At 41.4% G+C, this 15101-nt stretch overlaps 1 protein-coding gene and 1 pseudogene across 1 annotated transcript; both read left to right on the forward strand.

The window, feature by feature from the left end:
* The first annotated feature begins 120 nt into the window (after positions 1–120).
* Positions 121–975, forward strand: LOC142194229 (gastrula zinc finger protein XlCGF66.1-like). The gene is made up of 4 exons (XM_075263245.1): positions 121–234; positions 350–517; positions 601–724; positions 839–975. Exons 1-4 carry the CDS (start codon positions 127–129, stop codon positions 973–975), a joined length of 537 nt encoding a protein of 178 aa, XP_075119346.1. The 5' UTR covers positions 121–126.
* Positions 976–1241: 266 nt separating this feature from the next.
* Positions 1242–15101, forward strand: part of LOC142194230 (uncharacterized) — a 65396-nt pseudogene continuing 51536 nt past the window's right edge.

Consider the following 15101-nt stretch of genomic DNA (forward strand, 5'->3'; position numbering starts at 1 on the left):
TGAAAAATTCTGCTTATACTCGAGTATATACGGTATATTAGTAATGTGTAAGTCCCCTCCATTGTATACTAGGAATAGTCATTTATCATTCCCTCGTTCTCTCTCAGCTTCCTCAGGTACAAGACAATGGTCCTCTCCATCAGTGACCCACCAGGGATGGCCGAGGCCAGAAACCACATGTCTACCAGGATATTAGAGCTGGCCCTGGAGATCATCTCCTTGATCACTGGAGAGGTGAGAGTCTCACATGACATCACTCTTATCTCTAGGAATAAACCAGGGAAATGACTAGACAGGTGAAGGATTCTTAGACTCTCTGTAGTGACCTGTAGTGTCTCACCATACACAGGATTACACAGTAGTGAAGAAGTCGTCTGGTGAGTGTGTGACACCCCGTGTGTCAGGAGGATGGAGCAGGACCCCGAGCCCCATCACCGAGCCTCCACCTCATTCACTGAGACATGAGCAGAAGATCCTAGAACTTACCAGCAGGATCACTGAGCTGCTGAGCGGAGAGGTGAGCGCTGCTGGGAATGCTGGGACATTATACAAGAACACCAAGGGAGGGCTCTGGGGATGACTGTGTCATTGTGTTGTCAGGTTCCTATAAGGTGTCAGGATGTCACTGTCTATTTCTCCATGGAGGAGTGGGAGTATTTAGAAGGACACAAGGATCTGTACAAGGAGGTGATGATGGAGGATCAGCAGCCCCTCACATCAGCAGGTAAGAGGAGACCTTCCTGATAGAGGAGACCAGGTATGAGGGTCACCTAGACTCCCCATCATCTGCTCATCACATATAGACAATGTATTCAGTCACTGTGTATATTTCCTATAGATGGATCCAGTCCGAGAAATCCACCAGAGAGATGTCCCAGTCCTCCATATTCCCAGGATTGTCCAGAGTATCCAGAGCTGAATGTCCCACTGGATCCTCAGGTAGATGAAGCTGAGATGTCTGTAAATCCTCTATAGATTGATGCCATGAAGCTTTCTACTACACGTCTCAGCAGCAGTGGAGTGTCCGCTCTATTGGATGATATTGTTGGTTGTGCTCGGTCGTGGCTACAAATGGTTTCTGGTCCCATAATAGATTGTAGTGAACTTCTACCTGTTGGGACATGGACTTGGTAGTTGATCTTCAGTGTAGATAAATGTCTAGCTTGTATTAGAGGCTTTCTGGGGGGTTTGACCTTCAACAGGATATTAGATAATCTCGGCATCTTCTTCTTCTTAGGTCCTTTATTTTGGATCTTTCCAGGACAGTGATGACAGTAGAGCGATGAGCGGCCTGGAGATCCTCATATCAGTGTCAGAGACTGGTAAGAGCCTTTCATCCATCTTGTGTTTTCTTCGTCCCTTATACATTACAGACTGAGTTTACGTAAATCCGTCTCCCTGCTTTCCAATGGAGGAGATGTATACGGCGCAGATACCTGCTGAGCTTTCTCTGGTTTCCTCCTTTAGTCAGTCAGATCATTCGATATCCACATATTGTTTTACTAGAAAGCTCAGAAGAAGATTATTGGAGATTTCCTCTTCTCAGACATGTCAGACAGGACAGATAGTGACTGTGGATTTCTATGTCAAGAAATATATCAGTGAGGATAAAGCGCAGTGAGTGGGGAGGGGTATTCCCATCTCCAGGATCTATACTGCTAGCTTGTGTTAATTCAACAGTTTTCCTAAATACATTGCTTTATCAATGGACTACGTTAGATTTTCTCCTGTTATGTACCACTCTGCCCGCTGCACAATCAAGTCATCTAACTACAGTTTGCTCTCCATGTTACTCTCTATGTAAACACAAAGATAACACTTCGTTCTCTCCTGCAGCTTGTACTTTTTGTTTTTCTTTCCAAAACTGTGTAATGTAATATATATTCACTGTGCATATGGTTTGTTCTGCATTTATATTAGATTTCTAGTAATGACAATAATGTCTCATAGTAAAGGCAATGTCTATACACCCGTGGATCGAGCGAGCGATCAATTACAGCCTAGGCAATGGGCACTGTGTGCAAAGTAAAATTAAAATTTAACCTTTTTATTACCATGTGAGTGACATGAGTGTGTAAGTGATTGTATACGGGGAGTGAAGGACAGGTCTGAGTTAGACACCACCAGTAGACAGCAAGTGTGTTACATCAGAGTTATGATGGTGCAAATCACTGAAATGAAAGTATCAGGGTTAGTAAGGGTTATAGAAGGAAACGGAAAGAAATCAGTTGTAGAAAAGCTCAGTTTGAGAAAGAGGGAAGACATGATGATAGAGACAGCGGAGAGTCAATCGCTGATGTCTTGTAGTAATTAGAGATGAGCGAGTACTATTTGAAACGGCCGTTTCGAACAGCACACACCCATAGGAATGAATGGAAGAAGCCGGCTGCGTCCATTCATTCCTATGGGTGCGTGCTATTCGAAACGGGAGTTTCGAATAGTACTCGCTCATCTCTAGCAGTAATGGGTCATGTCACAGGAAGATGTATATAATTGGTGTCTTCAGCATAAAGATGATACCAGAGCCAAATCTGCTGATGGTTTGTCCAGTAGGAGGTGTGTAGGTCTAAGGAACCCCGACAGCAAGAGGAAGGGGAGAAGATGAAAAGCTGGTCTTAAGCCTGAGCTGTCAGGGAGAGATAGGAAGAAAACCAAGCAAGAGTAGTATTCTTGAGGCCAGTAGTTTGGAGCATCTTGAGGAGGACTTGCCTACCACTCAATCCTGGTCAGAACTTCTGTGGTCTCTCCCATGGACTTGGCTGAACAGACTTGTCGTAGTACGACACAACCCCTCAACACTTATTACCAGTAATTGCCTGGGTAAATGGTTCTTAATATTTAGTTCCTTTAACTAAAGGTCCTTTAACTTTTAATATAACTATTAGACAGGACTATTAAATCTGCCCCATTATGTATATCTGTACATGCCGTATGTATGAGCTGTCTGGATATCACCTCACCATTGTGGTTGTGCTTACATCTCATCACAACTCATAGTACATGAATATTCTAAGCCCCGCTCTTATCTAGTGACTGTATTGGGACATGTTTTGCTCATTGTGTGAATATCAATTTCTTCTCCAGGTGAAAACGAGATCAGTGACGTCTATGGATATACCATGTTATCTCCTTGTCATGAAAGAGAAGATGATCAACCACAAATTGGCCAAGAAACAACTAGACAAGGACCGGGGGAAATGTTTCCATGTTCTGAATGTGGGAAATATTTTGAAAGGAAATCTAGTCTTACTAGACACATGAAGAGTCACAGAGAAGATCGGCCATTTACATGTTCAGAATGTGGGAAATCTTATAGTCTGAAATATCGTCTCGTTGAGCATCAGAGAATTCACACAGGAGAGAAGCCATATTCATGTTTAGAATGTGGGAAATGTTTTGGGAAGAAATCATTTCTGAATTACCATAAGACAATTCACACGGGGGAGAAGCCATATTCATGCCCAGAATGTGGGAAATGTTTTAGTCGCAAATCGAGTCTGGATATACATTGGAAGGTTCACACCGGGGAGAAGCCATTTTCGTGCTCAGAATGTGGGAAATGTTTTGGTATGAAATCAGATCTGTACAAACATTGGAGAATTCACACAGGGGAGAAGCCATATTCATGCCCAGAATGTGGGAAATGTTTTAGCTGCAAATCAAGTCTGGATTCCCATTTGAGAGTTCACACCGGAGAGAGGCCGTTTTTATGCTCAGAATGTGGGAAAAGTTTTAATCAGAAATCCCTTCTGCGTGCACATTTGAGGATTCACTTAGGGGAGAAGCCGTTTTTGTGCTCAGAATGTGGAAAATGTTTTGGACAGAATCCAGAGCTGAGGAGACATTTGAGAGTTCACACGGGGGAGAAGCCATTCTCATGCTCAGAATGTGGGAGAGGTTTTACACAGAAATCAGGTCTGGATACACATTGGAAAATTCACACGGGGGAGAAGTCATTTTTTTGCTCGGAATGTGGGAGATGTTTTAGATTGAAGTCTATTCTTGAGCGCCATCAAAGAACCCATAGAGGGAAGAAGCCAAATGTACAACAAAAATGAAGCTTATGTTCCTTCACTTATGTTCTATTCATTGGCATCAGCTCGAGGTGTGAAGATCCTCAGATCAATACAGGCAGGTTTGATGATGTCACCCCCGGCATTGAACACCCTTTCATTACACTTGAGGTTGGACAGGACAGTAAATCCATGGCAAACTGAGTACAGTGTGTATCTAATGGGCGTTATGTCATAAAAGATTTCCAGTTTGTCCTGTTCCAGATACTGTACTGGTGGGGAGCAGACTAGGTCACTGACCGTTCTCTCTATAAGCTGTGGCAAGCTGGATATAGGGTCTATTTTGATAACACGCTAATTTTGCTTCTCTTTGGGAAGAAGAAAAACATTTCCCAATTTTGGCTTTCATCGAGGGTATTGAAGCATGGAGGTCCAGCCATTGTCTGTTTGCTACCAATACTCTTCTCGCTAAGTAATCAAGGAAGCATGCAGCTTGCCATGTTTGCCAAGTTGTGCATGGACCCAGGGGTTAGCCATGGTTGCTCTTGGCCAATGTGGTTGTCGTCTTTGTCATCTCCACACAAATACGGTTCTACTAAACATCATGGGGTACGATATTTATAAAGATATAACTCCACACAATACTGACATATACTATCTGTAAGGGCCAGGTCATTGGGTTTGTCACCCACATATGGGACATTTCTCACGTATAGCGATAAGAACATCTAAGTCACATCTATACTATTGTATTGAAGATGTAGGACACGGGTACAGATATCACCGCAGACTAATCCTTCAAGGAATTATTTCAAAGGAAGGCTAATGTGATGGGAATATAGTATAATATTTGTGAAATAAAACTTATATATGTGTGTGTATATCTATCTATGCACAGATGGAGTATTAGTATAGGCGTATAGGTATATAGGACTATGTGGACCACAGAGAATACAACAATAATCTAACACTGAGGCCTCTGCAGATGAATTAGAGTCCAAAAAATGTATGTAATAAAAAACAACATCTCCAGAAATTGTGGAGGGCCATACTAATCTATAGCTATTCTGGTGTGTCAAATTGATGGAGGAACAGTTTTCTTAATCCACATCCCCTAGACTATAACTCATGGAGTTTTGATTTTTTTCCTAAAAGAGATGCTGTCTGATCAGCTTAATCCCCAATACTACAAGATGTCCCCGTTCTGACGCACAACTACATGTCATAAAATGGCTCCAAGAACAGCTCTTACGTCTTTCACTAGTAACACTTTACGAACGCTCCCCTACCAATTTCCGACCACAACCTTCTTTCCTGTAACATCAAAGCTTCTTCTCTTTCGCAAAACACTTTGACCTACCGCATGTATAGAAATGTAAGGGCTGTAAACACTCCGCACCTCGCAGACACCCTACAGTCATCTCCGTCTCTTCTCTGCTCTCTCTTGTCCTGAGCTGGCCACCAAACACTATAATGAGGTTCTCAAAGCCACCCTGGATAAAGTCGCACTCTTGACCGTCCGAAAATCCCAACACAGACACCGGCAACCTTGGCACATTCCTCAAACACGTTTTCTTCAGTGATGCTCAAGATGTGCCAAACGTCTATGGTGGAAATTTCGCACATCTGCAGATTTTCTTCACTTCAAGTTTATGCTCAAAGCCTATAAATTGTGCTCTTCGCCTCACCAAACAAGCCAACTATACCTCCCTCATCTCCTCTCTCTCCAATAACCCCAAACGACTCTTTGACACCTTTCACTCCCTCCTTCCGTCAAAGGTGCAGTTACCCATCACAGACCTCAGTACTCAAGAAATGTCCACGGACTTTAAAGACAAAATCGACAACATCTGTCATGAATTAACCCAATCTCCAAGTGACATCACTCCCTCAGCTTCCTTCCTTCCCTCCCTTGCTCCTCATTGTGAATTCTCATTATTTGACCCAGTAACAGATGAAGTCTCCCGGCTCCTTTCTTCTTCTCGCCCCACTACTTGTACAAGTGATCCTCCTCCATCACACCTCCTCCGGTCTATGTCCCCTGCGGTTACAACTCACCTTACTATAATATTTAACCTCTCTCTCTCTTCTGGAATCTTTCCCTCCTCCTTTACACAGCCCCACTAGGACAAACCATTCGCAAATTTGGCTTTCATTATCATCTTTATGCAGATAACACCCAACTATAAACCTCATCCTGTGATATCACCCCTGCACTCATACAGAACACCAGTGACTGTCTCTGTGCTGTCTCTAACATCACGTCTTCTCTTTATCTAACACCGAATCTTTCACAAATTGACTCTCTGACTTTCTTGTGTTCCCTTCATCTACTAACCGACCTAACCCTGATATCTCCATTTCTGTCTGTGGCCTTATGATTACACTGAGGCAGTATGCCCGCTGTCTGGGGGTTGTATTTGATTCAGCTCTGTCCTTTACCCCACATATTCAGACTCTTGTACTCTCATGTCACCTGCACCTCAAAAACATCACTGTGGAAACATCAACAACCTCTCATTGTCTCTCTGACCCCTTATTGTCGTTCTGACCCCTCATTGTCTCTCTGACCCCTCATTGTCTCTCTGACCCCTCATTGTCGCTCTGACCCCTCATTGTCTCTCTGACCCCTCATTGTCCCTCTGACCTCTCATTGTCCCTCTGATCCCTCATTGTCGCTCTGACCCCTCATTGTCTCTCTGACCCCTCATTGTCCCTCTGACCCCTCATTGTCCCTCTGATCCCTCATTGTCGCTCTGACCCCTCATTGTCTCTCTGACCCCTCATTGTCCCTCTGACCCCTCATTGTCGCTCTGACCCCTCATTGTCGCTCTGACCCCTCATTGTCGCTCTGACCCCTCATTGTCGCTCTGACCCCTCATTGTCGCTCTGACCCCTCATTGTCCCTCTGACCCCTCATTGTCGCTCTGACCCCTCATTGTCGCTCTGACCCCTCATTGTCTCTCTGACCCCTCATTGTCCCTCTGACCCCTCATTGTCCCTCTGACCCCTCATTGTCGCTCTGACCCCTCATTGTCTCTCTGACCCCTCATTGTCCCTCTGACCCCTCATTGTCTCTCTGACCCCTCATTGTCGCTCTGACCCCTCATTGTCGCTCTGACCCCTCATTGTCGCTCTGACCCCTCATTGTCGCTCTGACCCCTCATTGTCGCTCTGACCCCTCATTGTCTCTCTGACCCCTCATTGTCCCTCTGACCTCTCATTGTCCCTCTGATCCCTCATTGTCGCTCTGACCCCTCATTGTCTCTCTGACCCCTCATTGTCCCTCTGACCCCTCATTGTCCCTCTGATCCCTCATTGTCGCTCTGACCCCTCATTGTCTCTCTGACCCCTCATTGTCCCTCTGACCCCTCATTGTCTCTCTGACCCCTCATTGTCGCTCTGACCCCTCATTGTCCCTCTGACCCCTCATTGTCCCTCTGACCCCTCATTGTCTCTCTGACCCCTCATTGTCCCTCTGACCCCTCATTGTCCCTCTGACCCCTCATTGTCCCTCTGACCCCTCATTGTCCCTCTGACCCCTCATTGTCCCTCTGACCCCTCATTGTCGCTCTGACCCCTCATTGTCGCTCTGACCCCTCATTGTCGCTCTGACCCCTCATTGTCGCTCTGACCCCTCATTGTCGCTCTGACCCCTCATTGTCGCTCTGACCCCTCATTGTCCCTCTGACCCCTCATTGTACCTCTGACCCCTCATTGTCGCTCTGACCCCTCATTGTCCCTCTGACCCCTCATTGTCCCTCTGACCCCTCATTGTCGCTCTGACCCCTCATTGTCCCTCTGACCCCTCATTGTACCTCTGACCCCTCATTGTCGCTCTGACCCCTCATTGTCTCTCTGACCCCTCATTGTCCCTCTGACCCCTCATTGTCTCTCTGACCCCTCATTGTCGCTCTGACCCCTCATTGTCCCTCTGACCCCTCATTGTCCCTCTGACCCCTCATTGTCCCTCTGACCCCTCATTGTCGCTCTGACCCCTCATTGTCGCTCTGACCCCTCATTGTCCCTCTGACCCCTCATTGTCCCTCTGACCCCTCATTGTCCCTCTGACCCCTCATTGTCGCTCTGACCCCTCATTGTCGCTCTGACCCCTCATTGTCGCTCTGACCCCTCATTGTCCCTCTGACCCCTCATTGTACCTCTGACCCCTCATTGTCGCTCTGACCCCTCATTGTCGCTCTGACCCCTCATTGTCCCTCTGACCCCTCATTGTCGCTCTGACCCCTCATTGTCGCTCTGACCCCTCATTGTCCCTCTGACCCCTCATTGTCTCTCTGACCCCTCATTGTCGCTCTGACCCCTCATTGTCGCTCTGACCCCTCATTGTCGCTGTGACCCCTCATTGTCGCTCTGACCCCTCATTGTCGCTCTGACCCCTCATTGTCGCTCTGACCCCTCATTGTCGCTCTGACCCCTCATTGTCCCTCTGACCCCTCATTGTCCCTCTGACCCCTCATTGTCCCTCTGACCCCTCATTGTCCCTCTGACCCCTCATTGTCTCTCTGACCCCTCATTGTCGCTCTGACCCCTCATTGTTGCTGTGACCCATCATTGTCTCTGATTCTCTCTCATCTTCACTATTCCTCTTACTAATCTCTCCTCTACAATCTGTCCTGGATGCGGCCTCCAGACTCACACCTGTACACAGACGCATCTACATTGTGTCAGTCGATGTATTGGTTGTCCCTCCATCACAGAATACAATATAAAATGATCACACTCCCCATATATCACCCCATAGTGCTGTGCCCCCCTATATCTCCTCTTTTGTCACGATCTACCGCCCTAATCGTCCTCTCCATTCTGCCAGTTACCTTAGACTTGTCTCCTCTTATCCAAACCTCCTGCTCTCGTCTCCAAGACTTTTCTCGAGCTGCACTGATGCTCTAAAACATTTTATCCAAGACAATCTGATTATTCCCAAACTACAGCAGCCTCAACCGCCCTAAAATCCCCTCTGTTTGGTCAGGCTTGGTCACATGACCTGATCACCATGTAGTGTGCAGAGGTGGAGAATAATAACTCTTTGTATCCTTCCTTCTCTGTTCCTCAGGCCCTGTCCTCTCCATCTAGAAGTTTCTCTGCACTCCTTGCACTTAGTATCTGTTTATTCCCAGGTCCCGGCTGGTGACGGCTCAGACCGCTCCACTTATATGACCTTACGTATTACTAGATGGCCGGACCATTGTAGCAAACAAGCCCTCTGACCTCTTGTGTCCTCCTACCTCCTCATAGACTGTAAGCTCTTGTGAGCAGGGCCCTCGCTCCTACTGTTTGATCTGTTTCTTTCTTTGTCACATTGTAAAGTCTTCTATTGTCTGTTCACGTGTCCTCTGATTTGTAACGTGCTGTATAAATATATTTATTGTCCCCTTCTGGGTTCATTTTTGGAGTAAGAGGTTCCTGTCAGTTTTTAGTTCTGACTAAAATCCTCCGGAAATAAAGCTCTGACCGGCTGACTGGAGTCCGACAGGCTTTACTCTAGGTGAGCGTTAGATAAGTGACCGCCATGGACATCCCATGTTATCTCCTCGTCATGAAGGAGAAGAGGATCCACCACAAACCGGCCAAGAAAAGATTCATAAAGAAAGTGAAAAGATGAGGAACCTTGGAGGGCCGGGCGATAATTGTAAGGCCATGACCCCTATACTACAGCCATGTACCACAAACCATAACACAGAAGTGCTGCCACCAGATGCTTCTGGACACATGTGGTTACTGCTATTTCCTGGGACGCAGCTGCAGATTCCCATTACAAGCTATGAAAGTCCATGTGCAGCCCCCAATTAGTGGTAAATGCGTCCAGGAGCAGCGTATGTCAGCACTATTAGGAAGCCTTCACACAGAGTTACAGTGCACTCATTCTCATTGAAAAAACATGTTCAGAATGAGCGCGTAAAATGTAGCTCCCACTGACTTGAATGGAAGTCGGCATACGTGCGCTCCCCATTAGAATCAATGGGAGTCTTTTTCCCCTATTGCTTTCAATGTATTACGCGCGTATACTGGCTACCATTCAAGTCAGTGGGAGCTGCTTTTTACGTGCTCATTCCAAAAGTGTTTTTACGATCAGAATGAGCGCACTGTAACTCTGTGTGAAGGCTCCCTAAGGCGACTGATACTGATGGATTGTTATTGGAAAACTGCTTGTCTAAATATAATCAGAATTCCATGAGATTAATATAATAATGTACAGAGCACCATGGGATTAATATAATAATGTACAGAGCACCATGGGATTAATATAATAATGTACAGAGCACCATGGGATTAATATAATAATGTACAGCACCATGGGATTAATATAATAATGTACAGAGCACCATGGGATTAATATAATAATGTAAAGAGCACCATGGGATTAATATAATAATGTACAGCACCATGGGATTAATATAATAATGTACAGAGCACCATGGGATTAATATAATAATGTACAGAGCACCATGGGATTAATATAATAATGTACAGCACCATGGGATTAATATAATAATGTACAGAGCACCATGGGATTAATATAATAATGTACAGAGCACCATGGGATTAATATAATAATGTACAGAGCACCATGGGATTAATATAATAATGTTCAGAGCACCATGGGATTAATATAATAATGTACAGAGCACCATGGAATTAATATGATAATGTACAGCACCATGGGATTAATATAATAATGTACAGCACCATGGGATTAATATAATAATGTACAGAGCACCATGGGATTAATATTATAATGTACAGAGCACCATGGGATTCATATAATAATATACAGCACCATAGGATTAATATAATAATGTACAGAGCACCATGGGATTAATATAATAATGTTCAGAGCACCATGGGATTAATATAATAATGTACAGAGCACCATGGAATTAATATAATAATGTACAGCACCATGGGATTCATATAATAATATACAGCACCATAGGATTAATATAATAATGTACAGAGCACCATGGGATTAATATAATAATGTACAGAGCACCATGGGATTAATATAATAATGTACAGAGCACCATGGGATTAATATAATAATATACAGCACCATAGGATTAATATAATAATGTACAGACACCATGAGATTAATATAATAATGTACAGAGCACCATGGGATTAATATAATAATGTACAGAGCACCATGGGATTAATATAATAATGTACAGAGCACCATGGGATTAATATAATAATGTTTAGAGCACCATCGGATTAATATAATAATGTACAGAGCACCATGGGATTAATATAATAATGTACAGAGCACCATCGGATTAATGTAATAATGTACAGCACCATCGGATTAATATAATAATGTACAGAGCACCATGGGATTAATATAATAATGTACAGAGCACCATGGGATTAATATAATAATGTACAGAGCACCATGGGATTAATATAATAATGTACAGAGCACCATGGGATTGATATAATAATGTACAGAGCACTATGGGATTGATATAATAATATACAGCACCATGGGATTAATATAATAATGTACAGACACCTTGAGATTAATATAATAATGTACAGAGCACCATGGGATTAATATAATAATGTACAGAGCACCATGGGATTGATATAATAATGTACAGAGCACTATGGGATTGATATAATAATATACAGCACCATGGGATTAATATAATAATGTACAGACACCATGGGATTAATATAATAATGTACAGAGCACCATGGGATTAATATAATAATGTACAGAGCACCATGGGATTGATATAATAATGTACAGAGCACTATGGGATTGATATAATAATATACAGCACAATGGGATTAATATAATAATGTACAGAGCACCATGGGATTAATATAATAATGTACAGAGCACCATGGGATTAATATAATAATGTACAGAGCACCATGGGATTAATATAATAATGTACAGAGCACCATGGGATTAATATAATAATGTACAGCACCATGGGATTAATATAATAATGTACAGAGCACCATGGGATTAATATAATAATGTACAGAGCACCATGGGATTAATATAATAATGTACAGAGCACCATGGGATTAATATAATAATGTACAGCACCATGGGATTAATATAATAATGTACAGAGCACCATGGGATTAATATAATAATGTACAGAGCACCATGGGATTAATATAATAATGTACAGAGCAACATGGGATTAATATAATAATGTACAGAGCACCATGGGATTAATATAATAATGTACAGAGCACCATGGGATTAATATAATAATGTACAGCACCATGGGATTAATATAATAATGTACAGAGCACCATGGGATTAATATAATAATGTACAGCACCATGATATTCATATAATAATGTACAGAGCACCATGGGATTAATATAATAATGTACAGAGCACCATGGGATTAATATAATAATGTACAGAGCACCATGGGATTAATATAATAATGTACAGAGCACCATGGGATTAATATAATAATGTACAGAGCACCATGGGATTAATATAATAATGTACAGAGCACCATGGGATTAATATAATAATGTACAGAGCACCATGGGATTAATATAATAATGTTCAGAGCACCATGGGATTAATATAATAATGTACAGAGCACCATGGGATTAATATTATAATGTACAGAGCACCATGGGATTCATATAATAATATACAGCACCATAGGATTAATATAATAATGTACAGAGCACCATGGGATTAATATAATAATGTACAGAGCACCATGGGATTAATATAATAATGTACAGAGCACCATGGGATTAATATAATAATATACAGCACCATAGGATTAATATAATAATGTACAGACACCATGAGATTAATATAATATTGTACAGAGCACCATGGGATTAATATAATAATGTACAGAGCACCATGGGATTAATATAATAATGTACAGAGCACCATGGGATTAATATAATAATGTTTAGAGCACCATGGGATTAATATAATAATGTACAGAGCACCATGGGATTAATATAATAATGTACAGAGCACCATCGGATTAATGTAATAATGTACAGCACCATCGGATTAATATAATAATGTACAGAGCACCATGGGATTAATATAATAATGTACAGAGCACCATGGGATTAATATAATAATGTACAGAGCACCATGGGATTAATATAATAATGTACAGAGCACCATGGGATTGATATAATAATGTAAAGAGCACTATGGGATTGATATAATAATATACAGCACCATGGGATTAATATAATAATGTACAGACACCATGAGATTAATATAATAATGTACAGAGCACCATGGGATTAATATAATAATGTACAGAGCACCATGGGATTAATATAATAATGTACAGAGCACCATGGGATTGATATAATAATGTACAGAGCACTATGGGATTGATATAATAATATACAGCACCATGGGATTAATATAATAATGTACAAACACCATGGGATTAATATAATAATGTACAGAGCACCATGGGATTAATATAATAATGTACAGAGCACCATGGGATTAATATAATAATGTACAGAGCACCATGGGATTAATATAATAATGTACAGCACCATGGGATTAATATAATAATGTACAGAGCACCATGGGATTAATATAATAATGTACAGAGCACCATGGGATTAATATAATAATGTACAGCACCATGGGATTAATATAATAATGTACAGAGCACCATGGGATTAATATAATAATGTACAGAGCACCATGGGATTAATATAATAATGTACAGAGCAACATGGGATTAATATAATAATGTACAGAGCACCATGGGATTAATATAATAATGTACAGAGCACCATGGGATTAATATAATAATGTACAGAGCACCATTGGATTAATATAATAATGTTCAGAGCACCATGGGATTAATATAATAATGTACAGAGCACCATGGGATTAATATAATAATATACAGCACCATAGGATTAATATAATAATGTACAGACACCATGAGATTAATATAATAATGTACAGAGCACCATGGGATTAATATAATAATGTACAGAGCACCATGGGATTAATATAATAATGTTCAGAGCACCATGGGATTAATATAATAATGTACAGAGCACCATGGGATTAATATAATAATGTACAGAGCACCATGGGATTAATGTAATAATGTACAGCACCATGGGATTAATATAATAATGTACAGAGCACCATGGGATTAATATAATAATGTACAGAGCACCATGGGATTAATATAATAATGTACAGCACCATGGGATTCATATAATAATGTACAGAGCACCATGGGATTAATATAATAATGTACAGAGCACCATGGGATTAATATAATAATGTACAGCACCATGGGATTAATATAATAATGTAAAGAGCACCATGGGATTAATATAATAATGTAAAGAGCACCATAGGATTAATATAATAATGTACAGAGCACCATGGGATTGATATAATAATGTACAGAGCACTACGGGAATGATATAATAATATACAGCACCATGGGATTAATATAATAATGTACTGACACCATGAGATTAATATAATAATGTACAGAGCACCATGGGATTAATATAATAATGTACAGAGCACCATGGGATTAATATAATAATGTACAGAGCACCATGGGATTGATATAATAATGTACAGAGCACTATGGGATTGATATAATAATATACAGCACCATGGGATTAATATAATAATGTACAGACACCATGGGATTAATATAATAATGTACAGAGCACCATGGGATAAATATAATAATGTACAGAGCACCATGGGATTAATATAATAATGTACAGCACCATGGGATTAATATAATAATGTAAAGAGCACCATGGGATTAATATAATAATGTACAGAGCACCATGGGATTAATATAATAATGTACAGAGCACCATGGGATTAATATAATAATGTACAGAGCACCATGGGATTAATATAATAATGTACAGCACCATGGGATTAATATAATAATGTACAGAGCACCAAGGGATTAATATAATAATGTACAGCACCATGGGATTAATATAATAATGTACAGCACCATGGGATTAATATAATAATGTACAGAGCACCATGGGATTAATATAATAATGTACAGAGCACCATGGGATTAATAT

Source organism: Leptodactylus fuscus, chromosome 2 (assembly GCF_031893055.1).
Source record: "Leptodactylus fuscus isolate aLepFus1 chromosome 2, aLepFus1.hap2, whole genome shotgun sequence".
Taxonomy (NCBI): domain Eukaryota; kingdom Metazoa; phylum Chordata; class Amphibia; order Anura; family Leptodactylidae; genus Leptodactylus; species Leptodactylus fuscus.